At 46.2% G+C, this 25,037-nt stretch overlaps 1 protein-coding gene across 2 annotated transcripts in view; it reads left to right on the forward strand.

The window, feature by feature from the left end:
* CEP41 (centrosomal protein 41) overlaps positions 1-20,722 on the forward strand; it is a 209,237-nt gene extending 188,515 nt beyond the window's left edge. For both annotated transcript variants that reach the window (XM_063926751.1, XM_063926752.1), the window contains 5 exons: positions 11,102-11,265; positions 12,582-12,649; positions 18,827-18,941; positions 19,709-19,927; positions 20,553-20,722. In XM_063926751.1, the coding sequence (XP_063782821.1) occupies positions 11,102-11,265; positions 12,582-12,649; positions 18,827-18,941; positions 19,709-19,927; positions 20,553-20,683 (697 nt within the window). In that variant the 3' untranslated portion in view covers positions 20,684-20,722. The remainder of the gene's footprint in view (positions 1-11,101; positions 11,266-12,581; positions 12,650-18,826; positions 18,942-19,708; positions 19,928-20,552) is intronic.
* The last annotated feature ends 4,315 nt before the right edge of the window (positions 20,723-25,037 follow it).

The raw sequence follows: 25,037 nt of genomic DNA on the forward strand, positions 1-25,037 counted from the left end.
TCTGCTGGACAAATGGTCCGGATCGCATCTGCAGATGCATCAGCGGATAACCTTATCGCCACGGACAAGGGTGTCTCTTCTGTGGTGGTTGCAGAGTGCTCATCTGTTAGAGGGCCGCAGATTCGGCATACAGGACTGGGTCCTGGTGACCACGGATGCCAGTCTGAGAGGCTGGGGAGCGGTCACACAGGGAAGAAACTTCCAGGGAGTATGGTCAAGCCTGGAGATGTCTCTTCATATAAATATACTGGAGCTAAGAGCAATTTACAATGCTCTAAGCCTGGCAAAACCCCTGCTTCAGGGTCAGCCGGTGTTGATCCAGTCGGACAACATCACGGCAGTCGCCCACGTAAACAGACAGGGCGGCACAAGAAGCAGGAGAGCAATGGCAGAAGCTGCAAGGATTCTTCGCTGGGCGGAAGATCATGTGATAGCACTGTCAGCAGTGTTCATTCCGGGAGTAGACAACTGGGAAGCAGACTTCCTCAGCAGACACGATCTACACCCGGGAGAGTGGGGACTTCATCCAGAAGTCTTCCACATGATTGTGAACCGTTGGGAAAAATCAAAGGTGGATATGATGGCGTCTCGCCTCAACAAAAAACTGGTCAGGTATTGCGCCAGGTCAAGAGACCCTCAGGCAATAGCTGTGGACGCTCTGGTAACACCGTGGGTGTACCAGTCAGTGTATGTGTTTCCTCCTCTGCCTCTCATACCCAAAGTACTGAGAATTATACGGCAAAGGGGAGTAAGAACGATACTCGTAGCTTCGGATTGGCCAAGGAGAACTTGGTACCCGGAACTTCAGGAGATGCTCACGGAAAATCCGTGGCCTCTACCTCTAAGACGGGACCTGATTCAGCAGGGACCGTGTCTATTCCAAGACTTACCGCGGCTGCGTTTGACGGCATGGCGGTTGAACGCCGAATTCTAAAGGAAAAAGGCATTCCAGAAGAGGTCATTCCTACACTGGTTAAAGCCAGGAAGGAGGTGACTGCACAACATTATCACCGCATTTGGAGAAAATATGTGGCGTGGTGTGAGGCCAGGAAGGCCCCCACGGAGGAATTTCAACTGGGTCGATTCCTACATTTCCTGCAAACAGGATTGTCTATGGGCCTCAAATTGGGGTCCATTAAGGTTCAAATTTCGGCCCTGTCGATTTTCTTCCAGAAAGAATTGGCTTCAGTTCCTGAAGTCCAGACTTTTGTAAAAGGAGTACTACATATACAGCCCCCGGTTGTGCCCCCAGTGGCTCCGTGGGACCTGAATGTAGTTTTGGATTTTCTCAAATCCCATTGGTTTGAGCCACTCAAATCGGTGGATTTGAAATATCTTACATGGAAAGTAACCATGCTACTGGCCCTGGCTTCAGCCAGGAGAGTATCAGAATTGGCGGCTTTATCGTATAAGAGCCCATATCTGATTTTCCATTCGGACAGGGCAGAACTGCGGACGCGTCCTCAGTTTCTGCCTAAGGTGGTGTCAGCGTTTCACCTGAACCAGCCTATTGTGGTGCCTGCGGCTACTAGCGATTTGGAAGATTCCAAGTTGCTGGACGTTGTCAGGGCATTGAAAATATACATTTCAAGGACGGCTGGAGTCAGAAAATCTGACTCGCTGTTTATACTGTATGCACCCAACAAGCTGGGTGCTCCTGCTTCTAAGCAGACGATTGCTCGTTGGATTTGTAGCACAATTCAACTTGCACATTCTGTGGCAGGCCTGCCACAGCCTAAATCTGTCAAGGCCCATTCCACAAGGAAGGTGGGCTCATCCTGGGCGGCTGCCCGAGGGGTCTCGGCATTACAACTCTGCCGAGCAGCTACGTGGTCGGGGGAGAACAAGTTTGTAAAATTCTACAAATTTGATACCCTGGCTAAAGAGGACCTGGAGTTCTCTCATTCGGTGCTGCAGAGTCATCCGCACTCTCCCGCCCGTTTGGGAGCTTTGGTATAATCCCCATGGTCCTGACGGAGTCCCCAGCATCCACTTAGGACGTCAGAGAAAATAAGATTTTACTTACCGATAAATCTATTTCTCGTAGTCCGTAGTGGATGCTGGGCGCCCATCCCAAGTGCGGATTGTCTGCAATACTTGTACATAGTTATTGTTACAAAAAAATCGGGTTGTTATTTGTTGTGAGCCGTCTGTTCAGAGGCTCCTACGTTTGTCATACTGTTAACTGGGTTTAGATCACAAGTTATACGGTGTGATTGGTGTGGCTGGTATGAGTCTTACCCGGGATTCAATATCCTTCCTTATTGTGTACGCTCGTCCGGGCACAGTATCCTAACTGAGGCTTGGAGGAGGGTCATAGGGGGAGGAGCCAGTACACACCACCTGATCCTAAAGCTTTAGTTTTGTGCCCTGTCTCCTGCGGAGCCGCTATTCCCCATGGTCCTGACGGAGTCCCCAGCATCCACTACGGACTACGAGAAATAGATTTATCGGTAAGTAAAATCTTATTTTTTATACATTGATTGTGATTTGATACCAATGTGCCATTTTCAATAAAATGTCCTAAAGGTTGTAGGGACACCTCAGTTAGCCTGCAATAAAATGTTTGCCAGTTTCTTTACGTGCAATGCGCTATGCATACTGAATTGAGCAGTCAGGCAGACTTACAGTGAGTGACTGCCCCAAAATATAAGTAACTTAAATTGGATTTGATGTTGAAACATTATGGAGTGAACATAGGGCCTAGATTGCAAAATAAAATTTTCCCCTAATGGGCAAAACCATGTGCACTGCAGGTGCAGCAAATATAAGATGTGTAGAGAGAATTAGATTTGGGTGGATTATCTTGTTTCTGTGCACTGTAAATACTGGCTGCTTTATTTTTACACTGCAATTTAGATTTCAGTTTGAACACACCCCACCCAAATCTAACTCTCTTTGCACGTTATATCTGCCCCTCCTGCAGTGCACATGGTTTTGCCCATTAGAGGAAAATCTTATTTTGCAATCACCCCTGAATTAAGTCCATAATACGTTTGTGCTTGGTGTAAAGGATAAAGCTATACTGCGTAAAAAAAAAAAAATGTTTACATGCAGTAATAAGTTCACATGCTGTACTACGGTTCACTACTGTACTCTGTACTGCTTGCCTACTTTTTATCTTTTGGATATATATATATATATATATATATATATATATATATATACTAGAAAGTGTATCTAACCAACAGCAGGGAATGATATAGTGTGTAGTAGTAGTAGTAAGTCCAAAATTTTGCAGGTCTAAAAACACATTGCTTACAACTACAGAAGTAATAATTCTCTCCAAGCAGTACTCGGCACACACTCTTCTGGAATTCATACGGATGGCCGATGGTTGGGATGTCAGCGGTCAGAAGACTGACAGCGGCATCCCGATGCTCAGAATTTCGACAGGAGTTTGGTAAGTATACTTGCCCTCTCCTTGCACCTCCCTAACCTTCCCTATTTGATGCCTAACCCTCCCCCTTAGTGTCTAAACCTAACCATCCCTGCCCGCAGCCTAACCCTGTGAAATGAAGTTTACATGGTTGGCAGTGGGTGGGTGGCAGGCCCCACAGAACCCACTGAGTTCTAGGTGCCTGCTTAGACAGCCTAATGGGAAATCCGGCCCTGTTCACATTGACACTGCACTCTGCAATGGGCTAGCAAAAGAGTCACATCTTCCTTCATAATAAAATGCAGAGGACTCTGTTGCACACATTTGCAAATATATAGTAACATAGTAACATAGTATTTGAGGTTGAAAAAAGACAATTTGTCCATCGAGTTCAACCTATTTGTGGTCTCCTGAGCAGGTTTATTTGGTCTAAAGTTTTGACTGATGCTGACAGCTACTACAAAAAGAGGGACACAAGCCGTTGCTTTGTATCCCTCTTTTTGCAGCAACCATAGTGCGTGACTATGCACCATAACCCTGGATATCCTTATCCATTAGGAATTTATCTAACCCATTCTTAAAGGTCCGGACTGAGTCTGCCATTACAACTCCCTCAGGCAGGGAATTCCAAACACGTATTGTCCTTACCGTGAAAAAGCCTTTACGCCGTGATGTGCGGAATCTCCTCTCCTCTAACCTAAGCGAGTGTCCACGAGTCCTCTTTGTTGATCTAACCAAAAACAGGTCCCGCGCAAGCTCTGTGTATTGTCCCCTTATATATTTGTAGATGTTGATCATGTCCCCTCTGTCTCCTCTTTTCCAGTCTAAACATGCCTAGTCTTGCAAGCCTTTCCTCGTATTCCAGCGTCTCCATGCCCTTAATTAGTTTGGTCGCCCGCCTCTGAACTTTTTCAAGCTCCAGGATATCCTTTTTGTAGTATGGTGCCACAGGCAACATCAAGGCGTCTCTGTTCATGTGGTCCTACACTACATAATATAATAGCCCCACTATGGGTCCAGTATTTGTTTTATAAATTGAGAGCCAACTTACCAGGGGGTACTCTAAGATGCTCCATCCTTGTTTTCCCTACTTGAGGCCTCAGAATTCCATTTTCACCCTATTTTTGTTCCCCGTGGATAGTACAGGAGAAACATCATCCAAACAGATTTTGATAATTCTTTTTAACCAATACTACAGTTAAATTAAAGTTATAGTAGAAATCATGATGTAAACACATATGTAAGCGCAAAAAAGGAGCAAAGTTGCATCCTGGCAAAACCATGGGGCAGATGTATTAAGCCTGGAGATGGCATAAGGAAGTGATAAACCAGTGATAAGTGCAAGGTGATAAACGCACCAACCAATCAGCTCCTAACTGTTAGTATACATAATGGAGCTGATAGGCTAGTGCGTTCATCACCTTGCACTTATCACTGGTTTATCACTTCCTTATGCCTTCTCCAGATTAATACATCTTCCCCCATGTTCCACTTCAAGTATAAAAACAAAGCTGATCAGTATTTGTGCACTATATGATGGAAAGTCCAACCATATTTTCCTTACATGGTAAAAGGATTTTTTATTTTGGGTGGGGGGGAGGTGTTGAGGTGACGAGCTGCTCAGCCAGCAATATTAGTGCAGTTCAAAAATATCCATATTTCTCTTACGTCCTAGAGGATGCTGGGGTCCACATTAGTACCAGGGGTATAGACTGGTCCACTAGGAGCCACTGGCACTTTAAGAGTTAGAGAGTGTGGGCTGCCTCCTCCCTTTATAGCCCTCCTACCAGACCCAGTTTAGAAAATGTGCCCGGAGGAACCGGTCACAGCTAGGGGAGCTCCTAGAGCTTCTCCTAGTTTTATTTATTTCTAAGAGTTAGTTTAGGTACAGGGAGGCTGCTGGCAACAGCCTCCCTGCTTCGTGGGACTAAGGGGGGTAGTAGTGTCCGCCCTGCGGGGTCTGAGCCACTATCTCCGCTGACAGGACACTGAGCTCCTGAGGGTGCTGATCGTTAGCTGCTCCAGGCGACCGCTCAGTCCCGCAGCATGCCGCCACCCCCTTACAGAGCCAGAAGACTTCGGTGGCGAGTGAGTCACCGGCCCCCCTGGCAAGCGGGGAGCCGATGTGAAGATGGCGGCAACAGGGTAGGGAGCGCAGTACTAACTGCGCTCTGGGGTTCAGTGGTACATAGTGCAGCGCTGTGAGGAGCGCCCTGAGCCAGCGCCTATACCCTACACTGGCCAGCAAGCCTGTCAGGGTCCCCGGATCGCTGCCAGCAGAAATCCTCAAGCCAGTATAATAAAATGAAGAGAGGGAAGCAGCGCCATGTTCGGGGGGCGGAGCTTCTCAGAGCGGACCCAGCAGCGTTCAGCGCCATTTTCCTGCCTGCAATTCCTGTACATCAGACACTAAAAGGGAGAGCTGTCCCTCCAAGCAACTGCAGCTATCCTGTGCGGTACCAGTGGGTTGTAGAGGGGGGGGAGGGGAGGCTGTGTAAAGACTGCGTAGTATATTAAGGTACACAGCGCTGGTAGTTTTGTTAGTTTTACCTCAGAAAGCGCTGTGTGTGGGTTGGCTCCAATCTCTGTGTCTCTCTGTGGCATACTTGGGGGGAAACTGTGTCTGACATTTCCCTGTGTGTGTTGGGGTGTTAAATATCTCACATAGCCATGTCTAGGAACTCTGTGTCTTATGCTGCAGAAGATGTTTTCTCTCAGGAGGGATCCATTCCATGTACGCAGGATTGTAATGCTTTGTCTCAGATCCCCATTGTTGAGCCTGAGTAGTTAACTTCTATCAAAGGAATGATCTCTCAGATCTCTACTAGGGTAGCTAATACTGAGACTGAAAGTCAGGTGTTGATGAAATCTATTGTAGTTTGGTCAGGCTCTGTTTCTATTCCTACAAAATCCCCTAGCATGTTCCCACAGAAACGTGCACTTGCCCAAATTATGCAAGATGACACGGATACCGATTCTGATACTGCAGACTGTGATGGGGATGTGCTGAGAGGGGCGGCATCCCTTGCTAAGGGCGTGCAACTCATGATTGAGGCAATTAGAGATGTGTTAAACATTAATGACACGCCACCTGAGCAGGTTGAGGATGCTTACTTCACTGACAATAAGAAAGCCTTGCTAACCTTCCCTGCGTCTAAAGAATTAAACACTATATTTGAAAAATCCTGGAAAAACCTGGAGAAAAAATTCCAGATCCCAAAAAGCGATCTGGAAAAGGTTGCTTTTCCCTTCCTTGAGGAGGATAGGAAAAAATGGGACAACCCACCCATTGTTGACGCATCTGTCTCCAGACTGTCTAAAAAGGTGGCTTTACCTGTCCCTGGATCTACCGCGTTAAAAAAAACCCGGCTGATCATAAGATTGACACTACGCTCAAATCCATTTACACTGCTTCAGGAGTGACGTTAAGGCCCACTATTGCCTGTGCATGGAATTCTAAAGCCATAGTAAAGTGGTCAGGCACATTACTAGAGGATTTAGATACAATGGATAGAAGTGACATTTAAATGTTTTTACGTAACATACAGGATTCTGCGGGGTTCATGGTGGAATCCATGAGGGACCTGGGTACGCTGACTGCACGGATATCTTCTAGTGTTCACTAGAATCTGGGCAGGGCAGGGTGCCGGACCTAGAGGGGCAGTAGTGTGCGCGCGCGGTGGAAAGGGGGCGTGACCATGCAAAATAGGGGGCGGGGTCATTGCGGTAATAAAAGTGGGCGGTTCAGCCCGCTGACGTAAAAAAAAAAGGGGTGTGGGCGGCTGGTGGCGTCACTGTTGGGGGCGTGCGCCATCTTTACACGCTGTAAGGGGAGGAAGCGTGCGCAGTTTTAGCAGGGCGCCACAGAAAGGGCAGGGCGGGTTTTGCCCTTAAAAAATTGGGCAGGGCGCGGCGCCCTGCTAAAACTGCCTAGCGTGAACACTATCTTCCATATCAGTCTCAGCCCGCAGGGGACTCTGGCTACGCCAATGGTCTGCAGATGCGGAATCCAGGAGAAGTGTGGAGAACCTACCCTACACAGGTCAGGCTCTTTTTGGGGAAGCGTTTGATGCGTGGATTTCAACGGCAACCGCGGGTAAGTCACCTTTCCTTCCCTCTGCTACACCTTCTAGAAGAAACCATTTTCTTCAGCTGTGTCATAGTCCTTTCGGACCACTAAGGCAAAAAAGTCCAAGCCTCCTACCACTTTCTTTAGAGGTGGTTGTGCAAAATCCAAAAAGCCTGCATCCGCAGGCTCCCAGGACCAGAAACCTGCTTCTGGTTCCTCAAAATCCTCAGCATGACTGTGTACCGCACAGCCTGGAGGGCGGGCTGGTGGGTGCGAGGCTCAGACGTTTCAGCCACGTCTGGGTGTTGTCCGGCCTGGATCCCTGGGTACAGGATATTGTTTCCCAGGGGTGCAGGCTGGAGTTTTAAAAACTCCCGCCTCACCGATTCTTCAAATCAGGCTTGCCAGCTTTGCTGACAGACAGGGCTATCCTGCAGAAAGCCATACTAAAATTGGAAAAGTCACAGGTCATTGTCCCAGTTCCACCTCATATGCAAAACAAGGGTTATTAGTCAAACCTTTTCGTGGTACCGAAACCGGATGGTTCGGTCAGACCAATTTTGAACTTGAAATCGTTGAACCCTTACCTTAGGGTGTTCAAATTCAAAATTGAGTCTCTCAGAGCAGTGATTTCAGGTCTGGAGAAGGGAGAGTTTCTGGTATCCCTGGATATCAAGGATACGTAGCTCCACATTCTGATTTGGCTGCCACACCAGGCTTATCTCGCAGATTTGCACTGTCGTACCGTCACTATCAATTTCAGGCACTGCCATTCGGCCTCTCCAAAGCACCGAGAGTGTTCACCAAGATGATGGCCGAGATGATGTTTCTCTGGACGATCTGCTGATAAAGGCATCGTCCCAGGAGACATTGTTGCAGTCCATTGTTCTCACGACTCATCTGCTCAGGGAACATGGTTGGTTCCTTAACCTTCCAAAGTCACATTTGGAGCCGACAAGGAGATTGTCTTTTCTGGGGATGATCCTCGACACGGAAGTGCAGAGGGTGTTTCTGCTGGAGGAGAAAGCGTTGGTGATTCAAACAATGGTCCGGGATATCCTGAAGCCAACCCGGGTATCGGTTCATCAATGCATTCGCCTTCTGGGGAAGATGGTTGCCTCCTACGAGGCTCTACGGTATGGAAGGTTTCATGCTTGGTCCTTCCAACTGGATCTCCTAGACAAGTGGTCGGGTTCTCACCTACACATGCACCAGAGGATACGTCTGTCGCCGAAAGCCAGGATTTCACTCCTCTGGTGGCTGGAAATACCTCACCTGCTGGTGGGCTGCAGGTTCGGGATTCAGGACTGGGTCCATCTTACCACGGATGCAAGTCTCTGGGGCTGGGGCGCAGTCACTAAAGGGGAAACCTTCCAAGGAAGGTGGTCAAGCCTGGAATCCAGTCTTCAAATAAACATTCTGGAACTAAGAGCCGTCTACAACGGTCTTCTCCAAGCGGCTCATCTTCTGCGAGATCGAGCCATTCAAGTGCAGTCGGACAATGTAACGACTGTGGCTTGCATAAACCGACAGGGCAGAACTAAGAGCAGAGCTGCAATATCAGAGGTAACCAGAATCATCCTCTGGGCAGAAAACCACACGGTGGCGCTGTCTGAAATTTTCATTCCGGGAGTAGACAACTGGGAAGCGGACTTCCTCAGCAGACACGATCTCCATCCAGGAGAGTGGGGACTCCATCCGGAGGTGTTCACGGAGGTAACAGATCTTTGGGGTGTTGCTCAAATAGGCATGATGGCCTCTCGTCTCAACAAGAAGCTTCGGTGGTATTGTTCCAGGTCGAGGGACCCGCAAGCCGTGGCGGTGGACGCCCTAGTGACTCCGTGGGTGTTCCAGTCGGTATATGTGTTTCCTCTACTTCCACTCATTCCAAGAGTTATAAAACTCATAAGGAGAACAAGAGTTCAGGCAATCCTCATTGCTCCGGACTGGCCAAGAAGGGCTTGGTACGCAGATCTACTGCTAAAGGCATTCCGAACAAAGTCATTCCTACCCTGATACAGGCTAGAAAAGGAGTAACGTCTAAACATTACCATCGCATTTGGAAAAAGTATGTTTCTTGGTGTGAATCCAAGAAATTTCCTATGGTGATGTTTCAACTGGGACGGTTTCTCCTCTTCCTGCAAGCAGGTGTAGATATGGGCCTGAGGTTGGGATCTGTAAAGGTCCAGATTTAGACCCTATCCATTTTCTTCCAGAAACAATTGGCTTCCCTCCCTGAGGTTCAGACTTTTTTGAAAGGAGTTCTGCACATCCAGCCTCCCTTTGTGCCGCCTACGGCGCCCTGGGATCTTAATGTGGTGTTACAGTTCCTCCAATCGGATTGGTTCGAACCTCTACTGGAGGTTGAGGTCAAGTTTCTCACGTGGTAGGCTGTCACTTTGTTGGCCTTAGCTTCTGCTAGACGTGTGTCGGAGTTGGGGGCTTGTCTTGTAAGAGCCCATACTTGATCTTCCATGAAGATAGAGCTGAGCTCCGGACATGTCCGCAGTTCCTTCCGAAGGTTGTGTCGGTATTTCATATCAACCAACCTTTTGTGGTGCCAGTTGCTACTGACTCCTCAATTTCATCGAAGTCCTTGGATGTTGTAAGGGCTCAGAAAATTTATGTAAAGAGGATGGCTCGCCACAGAAAATCGGACTCTGTTTGTCCTGTATGATCCCAAGAAACTTGGTTGTCCTGCTTCTAAGCAGACTATCTCTCGCTGGATCAGGTTCACTATCCAGCATGCGTATTCTATGGCAGGATTGCTGTGTCCTACATCTGTTAAGGCCCACTCTACTCGTAAGTTGGGTTCTTCCTGGGCGGCTGCCCGGGGTGTCTCGGCTTTACAGCTTTGCTGAGCGGCTACTTGGTCTGGGTCAACCACGTTTGCAAAGTTCTACAAGTTCGATACTTTGGCCTCTGATGATCTGAAGTTCAGTCAATCAATTCTGCAGGAGCCTCTGCGCTCTCCCTCCCGTTCTGGGAGCTTTGGTACATCCCCATGATACTAATGTAGACCCAGCATCCTCTAGGGCGCAAGAGAAATTAGGATTTTAATTACCTACCGGTAAATCCTTTTCTCGTAGTCCATAGAGGATGCTGAGCGCCCGTCCAGCGCTTCGTGATCCTGCAGTGGTTACTTAGTTCAGTACTGCTTAGTTCTTGGTTAAGTACTGTTTTGTTACTTGATTAAGTAATCTGGTTAAGCCATTGCTGAGTTTTCAAGCGGGTTAGCTTGGTTTGCCTTTAATGTGTGAGCTGGTGTGAATCTCGCCACTATCTGTGTAAATTCCTTTTCTCAAACTTTTCCGTCTCCTCGGGCACAGTTTCTAGACTGAGTCTGGTAGGAGCGGCATAGAGGGAGGAGCCAGGCCACACTCTCAAACTCTTAAAGTGCCAATGACTCCTAGTGGACCCGTCTTTACCCCATGGTACTAAAATGGACCCCAGCATCCTCTACGGACTACGAGAAAAGGATTTACCGGTAGGTAATTAAAATCCTATTTTTAAGACCTGACCAACAGTATCATTGTTTTGCTCAACTTTCAAGTTGGTCTATTGACATAAAATACTTCTTTATTAATGTTGACAAATAATTTTAAAAGCAAATGGGGTAGTATTATTAATGATTTTGTCTACTCCTCTTTCAGTGTAATTAGTGGAGTAGGAGAATTGGACCTGGATAATGATCCAAAGAAAAAATGTGAAAAAAAAACAAGCTCAAGATCCCTAGACAAGCCCTACGCAGACTGCCCATTTCTTCTCCTCGATGTCCGTGACCGCGACTGCTACGATCAGTGCCATATTATTGGAGGTCATTGAAGATTGCTGTTGAAAACTTATTTTGCTTAGTTTGTAAAGGTCCTTCATCTCAAAGCTATAGCCACAAATCTAAATAGGTTTAGTTTATAAATTTTGACTATACTAATTATGCTTGCCATAAAGGCAAAAATACCTGTCTGGCAATAGTTTTGTATAATTCATGGCAAGATGCTATTGGTTGGCGTGGGGGGATTACTCCTTAGCTGGAAGAGAACTTGTTGCCACAAAGCTTGTGCACAGGAACAGTATATTATATTCAGAAATTACACCATAACATTGCAGGGGTTTGGTATGAAATGCTGACGTGCGGAATCCCATCGGTCACAATGCTGACCGATCCCAGGTAACTTTTCTATCCCTAAAAGTCCCCTCCTGCAGCCTAACCCTCTGCCTAGTTCTTAACCCTAATACTGACCGCTGGGATCCGTTGGCATTATTACAGTCAGGATTCCGTTGTCTGTATTCTGACCGCTTGGATCCGGACTACATCACCAGCCTCTTCTTGAATGACTGTGTCCTGATGTAAGGAAGGAAATAGAGGCTAATGGGTAGTTACAGATGGAGAGTAAGATATGGAAGGTGCTGGTTCCTACAAACACACAGTTATCTTGTGAGGCTACTGTTGCAGTGAATCTGGAAAACTGGGGCATTTAATCTTGCTCTGTGTGAAGCAACTTGTTTATCTTCAGTTTGTTTCTTTGATGCAAGTTTATATTGCACCATGGGTTAACATGTTAGCCATATGTAGCTGCAGGTGGAAAAGTGCTTGTAGCCTCTAACTTCTACAACCGTAGCTATTCAGTTACAAGCACTTATTCCTATGTTGTAAATCTGCATCTAACACTGATTAACCCAAAGGTTCTGGGACAAGTGCCCAGAGCTATGGCCAATGCGATTGCGACACCCGCAATACGGACACGAAACCATACTTACCGCGGATTTCTGTTCAAGCCTCCTGAGGCTCAAACAGAAATCCGCTTTAAGTGCAGCCAGAAGGCTGTAATTGAATAGCCCTGGCTACAGCTACAAGCCTGCTGTAATTAGTGCAACAAATTGAATTGTTCAGTAGTGAGTGAATTTTTACTGCACAAAATAATACATCCCAACTAATAAGGCTGTATGTTAGCTTTACTTAAATAACCATACATGATAGTATCTTGGAAATATCAACCCATTTATATGAACTACTGCTACTCTAACACAATTTGTAGTGATCTGCTGTAACCTGTGCAGTGCATAAAGTATTGGGAGTTATAGTTGCATGTTTATAGCTTGCTCATCATATATTCCTGTTTCTTGTCCCTGCAGCTTCCAACTACCCCACTGCAATGCTCGCCAGAACCATGAATCCTTTCACACAGCAAATCTTGGATTTTGTATCCTTACTATGTTTTTCCTAAATGTGATTTATTGGAGTCTATTCTGGAAATAGCTATTTTTTTGCTGTTTGTGATGCCAAGGAAAGATGTCTAACTTAATGACTATTTAAAGAACACTAGTATTTCTCTAGTATCCATAAGGGATATTGGGGAGACTTAGTATGATGGGGTCCAAAGGAGCCGGTGCACTTTCAATTTCTTCACTGGGTGTACTGGCTCCTCCCCTCTATGCCCCCTCCCACAGGCAGTTTAGAAAAAGGTGCCCTCAGGAGAGGATGTACATCTCTGCAGCTCCAGAGAGTTTTCTTCAAGTTCTTTTAAACTTTTATTAGTTGCGGTATGCTGTTTGGGCACCCGCATACCTGCACCGTGGGAGATAGGGGGGGTGGCGGTCAGCAGCCTTGCGAAGTGTCAGAGCCGTTCCCCTGCTGCAGGACCAACGTCCTGAGAGGTTGTTTGTTCAGCGGGCACTGCGCCTTAGCTGGCGCAATTGCAGCATGCCGCACACCCCTAACAAATGCCTAAAAGTGACGACTGTGGTGAGTACAAGCCAGGGGCCCCGCTAGGGGGTCCCCGGTTCATGGAGCGGCTAAACGGGGGCGCGGCATACGGGACCCTCCTTGGGGGACCCACTAAAGACCCCCGTGTAAACTTGCTAGCGGTGGCTTAAACTAGCACTTGTGTGATGTTTTTAAGCAAACTAGGAGACATTGCCAATATAAAAATCTCTGTAGCTCCGGCACCATTGGGGGTGGCGGAGCTACCTCAGAGCGGGTCCAGTGGCATTTTGGCACCTTCCTCTGCTTAATGCAGCAGCAAGCACACACAGCTCCTCCTGACTCACAAGACACGCTGGAAAACTGGTACAGGGTGTAGCAAAGGGGGAGAGGCGCTATTGTACACAATCTGTGTCCTATACAGGACAGAAATCATTAGTGTTTCACTGTGATATAGAAAGCTGACAGCCTCACTGGGACTGTATAGCTGGGGTGTGCTGGTCTTCTCTCTCTGTGTGTCTCCTCTCACATACAGTAAGGGCAGGCTTGCTAAGTATTACTGTCTGTGTGAATGTCATTGTGATTACTGTAAACATGGGTAAGCACAAACTATGCAGTGTATGCCACACCAGATTCTCTCTCATCATCTGATTCTGTTTCCTGTGAACAAGGCAACCAATCTTCACAGCTCAGTGAAGGGGCTGGGGGAGAGGGACCAGAGCCACCCTGGTTAGGGGCTTTTAAGACTATGATGTCATCACAACTCACTGCTAATGTTCAGAAAACTCCGCTACTACAACAGGCTGTTGCAGACTTAGCTGCTAGGGCAGATGTTACACAGACACCCCTGTCTAACTCAGGACCACAAAAGAGTGGTTTACCTGCCCTGCTCTCTGATTCAGCTGAGGAAATACAGGAGGATGGGGATGACTTGGATCCCGTTAGTGGGGATTCCGCTTCTGCTCAGGGTATTGAACCCCTTATTCTGGCTATACGGGACGTGTTAAAGCTCCCTCTAGAGGACGCTGCATCACAGCGGTCGTTTTTCTTTACACAGAACAAGCCTAATGTCACTTTCCCTGATTCTGCAGAGTTAGATGACCTATTTAAATTAGCCTGGAAAAATCCAGACAAAAAATACCAAGTGTCAAAACGATTTTGCACACTTTTCCATTTGCTCCTGAAGGTAGGAAATTCTGGGAAGAGCCCCCGGGAGTTGACATCTCAGTCTCTCGACTGTCAAAGAAGGCGGTGCTGCCTGCCCTGGGATCCGTGACTACACTAAAGTCTATCTACACAGCAGCAGGTGTATTGCAAAGGCCGGTCATAGCAGGTTGCTGGATGACCCATGCCATTCATATGTGGGCTACTCTGATTCATGAGGGCCTCTCCGGGGATATACCTCTGGTCACTACGGTGACTCCTGAAGCACATTCAGGACACTGCACGCGTCCTGTGTGACTCTCTTAAGGAAATGGGCAATATTAATGCTAGGACGTCTGCCATGGCAGTGTCGGCGTGCAGGGCCTTGTGGTTGCGTCAGTGGATAGCGGACGCAGAATCCAAGAACAGTGTGGAATCCTTCCCCTTTTCTGGGGAATGGCTCTTAGGGGTTGAGTTGGGTACGTGGATTTCCAAAGTCACTGCAGGGAAATCTACGTTTCTCCCCTCTGGGGCCCCGACGGCAAGGCGTTCCTACCCGGGGCCGTCTGTTCAGTCCTTTTGGTCTAACAGTTTTCGATCTAGGGCCAGAGGTGCCTCCAATGCGAATAGAGGCACCAGAGGTAAGACAAAAATACCTGCAAACACCGGTTCTCAGGAACAGAGCGCCAGTTTTGCTTCCACGAAGTCCTCAGCATGACTGTGCCCAACCATCCCGAGGGGATCTCGAGGTGGGAGCTCGACTGCGTCACTTCAGCCGCGTCTGGTAGGTTTCCTACCAGGATACCTTGGTCAGGGACCTCATTTCTGAGGGCTACAAGCTGGAGTTCGATGTTGCTCCCCCCCAACGCTTTTTCAAATCAAGCTTACCAGCTTTGAAGGATACGCAAGTTACGTTACAACAGGCCATCCAAAAGTTGGTCCAGTCCCACGTCATTGTTCCAGTACCAATACCACAACGAGGCAGGGGTTATTACTCCAACCTGTTTGTGGTACAGAAGCCGGACGGTTCGGTAAGGCCCATTTTGAATCTAAAGTCCTTGAACCCTTACCTAAAAATGTTCACGTTCAAAATGGAATCCTTGAGAGCAGTGATTGCGGGCCTGGAAGAACAGGAATTCATGGTTTCCTTGGATATCAAGGACGCCTACCTTCATATTCCTATTTGGCCACCTAATCAGGCTTATCTGAGGTTTGCCCTGTTGGACGACCACTACCAGCTCCAGGCACTGCCCTTCGGCCTGTCCACAGCTCCGAGGGTATTCACAAAGGTAATGGCGGAGATAATGTTCCAGCTCCGGGTCCAGGGGGTCAATGTTGTCCCTTACCTGGACAATCTTCTGATAAAAGCAAGATCCAGGGAGCATTTATTGTTTCATATCGACTGCTCTGCCCAACTTCTGTCACACCTTGGGTGGATTCTCAATTTACAGAAGTCACACCTGGAGCCAACTCAGCGGTTCCTGGGGATGTTACTGGATACTGTGGCCCAGGAGGTGTTCCTCCCGGAGGTCAAAGCGAGAACACTTCAGGAGATAGTCTGCATGGTGCTCCGACCTGCTCGAGTATCCATCCATCTCTGCATAAGATTGTTGGGGAAGATGGTCACCTCATACGAGGCGATCCAATATGGGAGGTTCCATGCCAGAACATTTCAATTGGATCTCCTGAGCAAGTGGTCCGGATCACATCTACAGATGCACTGGATGATACGGCTGTCACCTCCCGCCTGGATTTCTCTCCTGCGGTGGCTGTGCAGTCCTCCAATCTCCTGGAAGGCCGGAGTTTCGGGATTCAGGATTGGATCATCCTCACAATGGATGCGAGTCTGAGAGAATGGGGAGCTGTCACCCAAGGGGCCGCAGTTCCAGAGCAGGTGGTCATCCCATGAAGCCCTCCTTCCGATCAACATTCTGGAACTTCGGCCGATCTACAATGCTCTGCTTCAGGCCTCTCCTCTGCTCACGGATCACGCAATTCAAGTTCAGTCGGACAGCGCAACAGCAGTGGCGTACATCAATCGGCAAGGAGGGACAAAAAGCAGAGCCTGCAAGCGAGAGGTGTCAAAGATACTCCTCTGGGCGGAAAGAAATGCAAGAGCAATGTCGCCAATCCGGGTGTGGACAACTGGGAAGCGGACTTCCTGAGTCGTCATGATCTCCACCCGGGGGAGTGGCGGCTCCACCGTCAGGTGTTTCAGCAGATCATCGACCAGTTAGACATGATGGCTTCTCGACTCAACAAGAAGCTTCACTGGTATTGCTTTCGAACCAGGGACCCTCAGGCGAGGGCAGTGGATGCACTGATGTCGCCTTGGCCTTACAGGCTGTCTACCGGTTTCCTCCGATTTCTGTTGCTCCCAAGGGTTCCCAAGTGAATCAGAAATCAAGGAGTCCAGGCAATTCTGATTGCCCCGGATTGGCCTCGGAGGGCGTGGTACGCGGATCTTCTGGACATGTCTGTCGAAGACCCTTGGCCTCTACCACTACGAAGAGATCTTCTTCAACAAGGACCGTTCGTCTACCCGGACTTATGGCGACTTCGTTTGACAGCTTGGAGGTTGAGCGGAACATTCTAGCCCACAAGGGCCTTTCCAAAAAGGTTATTGCTACCATGGTTCAGGCCAGGAAACCTTTGACGTCAAAATACTATCATCCTATCTGGAGAAGATGTGTCTCCTGGTGCGAGTAACGCACGTATCCACCTGCAGAGTTCCACTTGGGGCGTTTCTTATGTTTCCTGCAGGCTGGTGTGGATAAGGGCTTACATCTGGGTTCCGTTAAGGTCCAGATTTCAGCTCTCTCCATTTTCTTCCAGAAGAAATTGGCACTGTTGCCAGTAGTTCATACCTTCTTACAAAGGGTACTCCACATACAACCTTCGGCACCCTGGGATTTGAATGTGGTGTTGGAATTTCTACAGTCATCCTGGTTTGAACCTCTGATGACGGTGGAAGACAAGTACCTCACGTGAAAGACTGTGATGTTACTGGCCCTGGCCTCTGCTAGACGTGTCTCAGAATTAGGGGCCTTATCTTGTAAAAGTCCATACTTGGTCTTTTACGAGGACAGAGCAGAGTCTCTGCGTTTCACCTGAATCAACCTATTGTAGATCCGTCAAGTTCTGACGCTTCTCCTCCTCCTTGGATGCTGTGCTTGCCTTGAAGATCTATGTCAAGCGGACGGCTCGAATCAGAAAAACCGATTCCTTGTTCGTGCTCTATGAAGCACAGAAAAAGGGTTGTCCTGCTTCAAAGCAGTCCATTGCTCGTTGGCTTAGGCTTACTGTCCAACAGGCCTATGTCTCGGCAGCCTTACCTGTTCCTAAGTCTCTGAAGGCCCATTCTACAAGATCGGTGAGATTTACCGGTAGGTAATTAAAATCCTATTTTTGGACCAAACATTTGCAGGATCACTAGTTATTGTGGCTGGTGCTGCATGCCTACTCTGTCTGTTTACCCCCCTTCCTCTCTGGTTATACAATACCAAAAGTTTATCTTGGGGCTAATTTGGATTGTGATGCCACAGGAGCCAGATTTACTACCTTATAGTAATGGGGAGAATCCATGTGGTTTCAAACAGGAAGCCTCTTGGTCCACAGTCACAACCATCCTCCTTTTGTATTGGGACTCACCCCAGTCCCATGCTAGGTGCAAGAGACCTGTCTGGAACAGGATTCCCTTCTCCTTATGCTCCACTCAGAATAGCAGGAACTCTAGCTACATGCCCTACCACTCCCACAAGAAACCACAAAACTCCCACGCAAAGACTGGTCCTATCATGATCCCTTAGATATGGAATTGGCCGGAGATGCCGAAATATGAGTTAATTTTTCTTCTGTGCGTGCGCTGTATTCCTACATGTGCTTTTTGCGGGAGTGAAAAGAGGTTAATCTGACTCCAACAGCCCCTTTGTGTTGAATGTACAAAATCTGCATGTTATACAAGTATGTTCAGATATGTCCGTGGTCCTCATTGCCGCAAACGACTTGCACAGGTGTACTAGTCCAGATTGCGACTAGCCACGTCTGCCTGGGACCCATTCACAGGCTTGTACAACCCAAAGAGATTTAAAATGTACTTATATTCGGTGTGAACACAGCCATTTTAATGGCTGAACCAGCACCCATGATCTGCAGCCACTGAATTCACATGAAAACAGTGGCACTTTTTGTTGTACAGGAGAGCTATGTGTTGCCTTTTTGATGACACTGGTTCCTTGTGAATTGATTGTATGTCATGGATGTTAGTTCAGCTGAGCAAATAAATGGCTGCTTTGTATGTATAATAAGTATACACATTTTTTTTTACTGCTTGGCTCTGGAGCAGATCCTTTCTTAAAATGCTTTCAGTGACCTTTGTTGTGCTAAAGTATTTAATAAAGGGGAAACTACATACATACAACACATGGTCTGAAACTGCCTACCATCATTTTTATTACCTGTATTTACTGTAAATATGTTTTCATTATCTGTAACACCGGAGCATCTTGCGAAAAACCTTAACTGCTGCATTTAGAAAAATGCACATGGTAAAATTATTATCTTGTATGATGAAGATGAGCGGATAGCAAGCCAAGCAGCCACAACCATGTGTGAGAGAGGATTTGAAAATGTATTTATGCTTTCTGGAGGTGAGGTTTTTTTTTTTTTTTTTATATGGACTGACTACTTGTGTGTACACACGGTGAGATATTTACTTACGATTTTGACTATATAGTCAAAATTGTAAGAAAAGTTAGTGCAGATTGCAAGGTGAAAGTCACCTTGCGATCCCGATTCGATGCTGATGCGTGGTCCCGCACAGTCGGCATTGTAAGCCTAGATAGACTGTGCAGGTAAGTCAATTTTTACAATCTCAATAGAAGAGATAGTCAAAATGGACACTTAGCCAAAATCGCACATAGTGAGTATCGCAAGCACAGTCATTATGTGCTTGCGATGCTGACCTAGCCCCTGTCGCATAGTGAGAATCGGGCATAGCCCGAATCTCACCGTGTGTATGCACCTTAAGAATAAAATATAAATGGAAGTAGGGATACAGGGGTCACAGCAGAGGGCATCCTGAAATAACCAGTTTTTACTTGTAATTTGTATTTATTTGTAAATATTATTAATTTGAGCCTGTATATGTTGTGGCCTATGTTAGGACAGCTGCAGTTAAACAATCTACATTAATGTATATATTGCGTGGGATAGTACTGCAAGACCTAGTACTAAAATGGTGTATGATCAATGTAAAATCTGCGTCGTTTCCATTGCCTGGGCATTAGGGGTGTGTGTGTGTATCTATCTATCTATCTATCTATCTATCTATCTATCTATATCTCTACCGAGAGTGTGTTGGATAAAGGTTACAATATTTATGTACTGTATATAATGACATACTGACTCTGTACAGGTCTGAAAGTCATAGCTCAAAAATTCCCAGACGGCCTTACAACTGGTTCATTCCCAGTCACCTGTCTGCCACAGCCAGCTCAGTCCACGTCTGCCCGCAAACGAATCACTCCAAGAGAACCCGTTGTTCCTGCCGAAAGCAGGTGTGTGTTTTCTAGCCAAGACTTGGAAAGAATAGAGCAACACCTGGAGAAAATGCTCATGCCAACAGATACTGCCAGTAAGTGCTCATTCTCACTAATGTTTAATCACAGTGTTAAAAGAACATTGCAATTATTCTCCCTTTTATATTTGTCTACTGTAAATATTGAGAAATACATATATGAAAATATTAATGTTGAAGGACCTGTCTTCTATATAGGTGTTAGCAAGCCTGATGGCACACCCTACTATTTGCTACAGTGGCCTTGTTTCAATGTTTGTAACTTCCTTACAGTATATCCTCCCAAAAGCTTCATTACGGTTACTGAGGACTTGGGGACATGGCGCAAAAATGTCAGAGAAAGGGAAGGCTGCTGATAGCCAGCACAGAGATGTAGCATGTATGTGCTCCTCTGTACTGTTTTCTAGGTAATTTAAGGTGCTCCTATGCTTTTACTATGCAGCTGCTCTCTGACAGATGTGTATGTTTGAGATGGAGAGGTTTAGTTCAGTGCTTGCCACATTGCATCGTGCATGCCATTAGCTCATAGCTTATCTTGCATTAATTTTCCCACTCATCATTCTCTTTGAAGTGTAATATTTTGAAGGCCCAGCACTTCCATTTATTGTGCTGTTTGACAATGAATTAGTACAGACATTACTTGCCTTATAGCATTTGTGACTGATTCCTCTGCTGTCACCAGGTCGTCTCAGCCGTGTGTCTACTGGGAGATTGGATTCGAAATCGGCCAACTCAAGAAACAGCCAGGTTCCATCTTCTGCCAGTTCCCGATCTGGCCGCAGCATCAGCCCACAATCCAGACCATGGAAATAAATACTGAATGCTCTCTGTAATAAACACTCATTCACCCCAGCATCTGCTTATTCAGTAAAGCAGTGCAAAAATCATGCTTCAGCAGTATTGCTAGTTAGACAGTGATTAGCTGGGGAGAGGCTACCACAAATAGAATGTTTACATATTTATAATCGCTGTATACTATAGTATAATATATATATATATATATATATATACACATAATATATGTGTGTGTGTGTCTACCCTATCTTTATCTATCTATCTATCTATCTACACATACATACACACGGGTCCATATACTTTACATTGTATATACTGTAATTGGCCACCACAGTTGATTGAAACTAAACAATGGAGATTCAATTGAAGTGCAGACTTTTAGCTTTAATTCAAAGAGTTGAACAAAAATACTGTGTGAAACTTTTTTTATGAATTGAAACCATTTTATATACAGTACCCTGTTTTCAGGGGCTCAAGTTTAAATGGAAAATTAACGTAATCATACATTTTGTCACAAGTCTTTTTTGCAGGCAATGACTGCCTGAAGTACTGAAACCCAATGGACATCGCCAAATGCTAGATTTTATCCTACGTTATGCTTTGTCAGGACTTTACTGCAGATTTTGTCAGTTGTTGTTTTTTCGTGGATCTTTCTGCCTTTATATTGTCTTCAGCAAGTGAAATGCATACTTGATCAGTTGTTTGACTTGGCCATTGCAGAATATTCCACTTCTGGGTTTCTTTCGCAGTATGTTTTGGGTCATTGTCCATCTGTACTGTGAATCACTGTCCAATCAACTTTGCAGAATATGACAATCTAAGCAAACAGTAGATCTCTATACACTTCGGAATCATCCGACTGCTTCTGTCTTGTGTCACATCATCAATAAACACTAGTGACCCAGTGTCACTGGAAGCCATGCAAGAACATGCCATCACACTGCCTCCACCATGTGTTATAGAAGATGTGGTAAGCCATTCCAAGCCTTCTACATACTTTCTTCTCCCCATCAGTTGGTACAGGTTGGCTATTTTAGATGTTTTTTGGCAAAGTCTAATCTGGCCTATCTATTTTTGAGGATTATGAGTGGTTTGCACCTTGTGGTGAACCCTCTATTTGCTCTTGTGAAGTCTTATCTTTATGGTGAACTTGGATAATAATATCCCTACCTCCTGGAAAGTATTTTTTCCTTGGCTGGATGTTGTGAAGTGGATTTTTTCTTAAGAAAGGAAACTATCCTGCGACCATCCACCACAGTTATCTTCCATGGATGTCCAGGCCTTTGAGTGTTGTCGAGCACACCAGTGTATTTATTATTTTTTTCACAGAATGTACTAGGCTGTTGATTTGGCCACTCCTAAGGTTCCCGCTATCTCCCTGATGGATTTTTTTGTTTGTTTATGTAGCCTACGGATGGCCTGTTTAACTTGCATGGATAGCTCCTTTGACCGCATGTTGTGGGTTCACAGCCACAGCTTCCAAATGAAAATGCCACACTTGAAAATTTACTCCAGACCTTTTGCCTGCGTAATTGATGAAGAAATAACAAAGGAATAGCCCAGAGCTGTCCATGAAACAGCTTTTGAATCAATTGTCCAATTACTTTGTCCCTTGAAAAAGAGGTGGCTATTATATTAAACAGCTGTAATTCCTAAACCCTTACTCCAATGTGGTTGTAAATAGCCTCAAAGTAAAACAGTTAGTAGGCACTTTAAAACCATATTCATTATATAACTGCAACATAAACATGTTTTGGTAAACGGCTAAAATGACAAAAAACGTGTCCGTATCCAAATATATATGGGCCTAACTCTGTGTGTGTGTGTGTGTGTGTGTGTATGTATATATATATATATATATATATATATATATATATATATATATATATATATATATATATATATATAATGTTTAATTAATAATAATAATAATATGGAGAGGGAGGTCCCCAGCCTTTGAAGATTGTGTACCATGCACTTTATCTGTCAGTGCATATTACTTTTACCATCTGGCTTTATACCCGCCCTTGGGAACATCACTGATGACAAAAGTACACCCAGAATTACTGGTGATTATCGCTGCTGGCATGTTTAACTGAAATTACTCAGTAACCCATGGACACATATGCACAGAATACAAACGTTCCATATTTAGTTTGGCATAATATTCCCTTTTATGTTTGTCATTTTGTGACCCGTTTATTTGGCTTTCTTTTTAAGGTTGTGTTGGCACAATCTAAATTTTATCTTGCAAGGTTACACAAGTTAGGACATTGTTCTCAAGTTATTTCATAGAGTAAGCTGTGAAGATATTAACTGAATATTCTTAGGTCTAGTAAGATTGTGTCTGATACTTTGTGTGTAAAAGAGGTGGACAAAACCATTCCAAATATTACTTTTTATTGTTTAATTTTTATTTTTAAAAAGGTTATTTTTCATACAAAGTATTTTTTTATTTTTTTTCAAACGTTGGCACATGTTGATGCTGTATAAACAAGGTACCAGTGTGAAAATGGTTTAGACTCTTAGAGCACCACTTTACATAATTAATTGTGATGTTTGGGCCAAATTCAATCACCTGTGGTAAATTACTGCATCAGGAAAAGCGTGGTAGCTGAGGGCTTTAACATGCAAGGCAATTTGCGCAGAGCCTTTTCCTCGTAAGGTAAATTACCCACTACCGTGTGTTTAACCAAGAGGTTCCCATACCCGGTGCCCTGGGTTGGTGATCCAGGACCAATTCAAATTATTTATGATCAGTGTAATAGGCAAAACCAGTGCTTTTGGCTTCCAGTCATAGGGGTATATGCAATTGCGGTCGAATTCGCGGCAATTATCGCCGTTTTTTAATTCGACCAAATTCGCCAGGTGAATCCCGGCAGGTGCCTGCCGGGATTCACCATATTCAATGAAAAACGGATTCGCCAGAATCGCGGGCGAAAATCGGCCGATTTGGCGGATTTTGCCGCGATTTTAAAAAACGGGAAAAAACGTGAAAAACCCGGAAAAAAAATGGCGTGGGGTCCCCCCTCCAAAGCATAACCAGCCTCGGGCTCTTTGAGCTGGTCCTGGTTCTAAAAATGCAGGGGAAAAATTGGCCAGGGATCCCCCGTATTTTTAAAACCAGCACCGGGCTCTGCGCCTGATGCTGGTGCCAAAAATACGGGGGACAAAAAGAGTAGGGGTCCCCCGTATTTTTAACACCAGCATCGGGCTCCACTAGCTGGACAGATAATGCCACAGCCGGGGGTCACTTTTATGCCGTGCCCTGCGGCCGTGGCATCAAATATCCAACTAGTCACCCCTGGCCGGGGTACCCTGGGGGAGTGGGGACCCCTTCAATCAAGGGGTCCCCCCCCCCAGCCACCCAAGGGCCAGGGGTGAAGCCCGAGGCTGTCCCCCCCCATCCAATGGGCTGCGGATGGGGGGGCTGATAGCCTTTGTGATAATAAAAAGATATTGTTTTTTCCATTAGTACTACAAGTCCCAGCAAGCCTCCCCCGCAAGCTGGTACTTGGAGAACCACAAGTACCAGCATGCGGGAGAAAAACGGGCCCGCTGGTACCTGTAGTACTACTGGAAAAAAAAATACCCAAATAAAAACAGGACACAGACACCGTGACTTGTACAACTTTATTACATACTGCCGACACACACATACTTACCTATGTTGACACGCCGACTGCCACGGTCGCCGACGATCCGAGGGTACCTGTGAAAAAATTATACTCACCTTCCAGCGTCCAGAGGTACATCCACGTCCAGAGGTAAATCCACGTTCTTGGCAAAAAAACAAACCGAACACCGATCCATACCGGACTAGAAAGGGGTCCAATGTTTTCACATAAGACCCCTTTCTCCCGAATGCCGGGACATCACGTGACTCCTGTCACTGACGTCCCTTCAGCCAATCAGGAAGCGCTACTTCCGTGGCGCTCACCTGATTGGCTGTCCGCTGTCTGTACTGTGACAGCGCATCGCAAAGCCGCTCCATTACTTTCAATGGTGGGAACTTTGCGGGTAGCGGTGGGGTCACCCGCCGGTCAGCCGCTGACCGGCGGGTGACCTCACCGCTAGCCGCTAAGTTCCCACCATTGAATATAATGGAGGGAGCTGTGCGATGCGCTGTCACAGTGCAGACAGCGCTCAGCCAATCAGGTGAGCGCAACGAAGTTGCGCTTCCTGATTGGCTTAGAGACCTGTCAGTGACAGCTGTCACTGACAGGTCTCATTCGTGGAAAGGTGTCCCATGTGTCAGCATGGGACCCCTTTCAGTCCGTTTTTGGTGCGGGTATTTGCGTTTTCTTATTTTGCCAAGTCCGTGGATTTATCTCTGGACCATGGTTGAGGTGAGTATTTTGAACTTTTCTTT

Source organism: Pseudophryne corroboree, chromosome 6 (genome assembly GCF_028390025.1).
Source record: "Pseudophryne corroboree isolate aPseCor3 chromosome 6, aPseCor3.hap2, whole genome shotgun sequence".
NCBI classification, from domain to species: Eukaryota; Metazoa; Chordata; class Amphibia; order Anura; family Myobatrachidae; genus Pseudophryne; species Pseudophryne corroboree.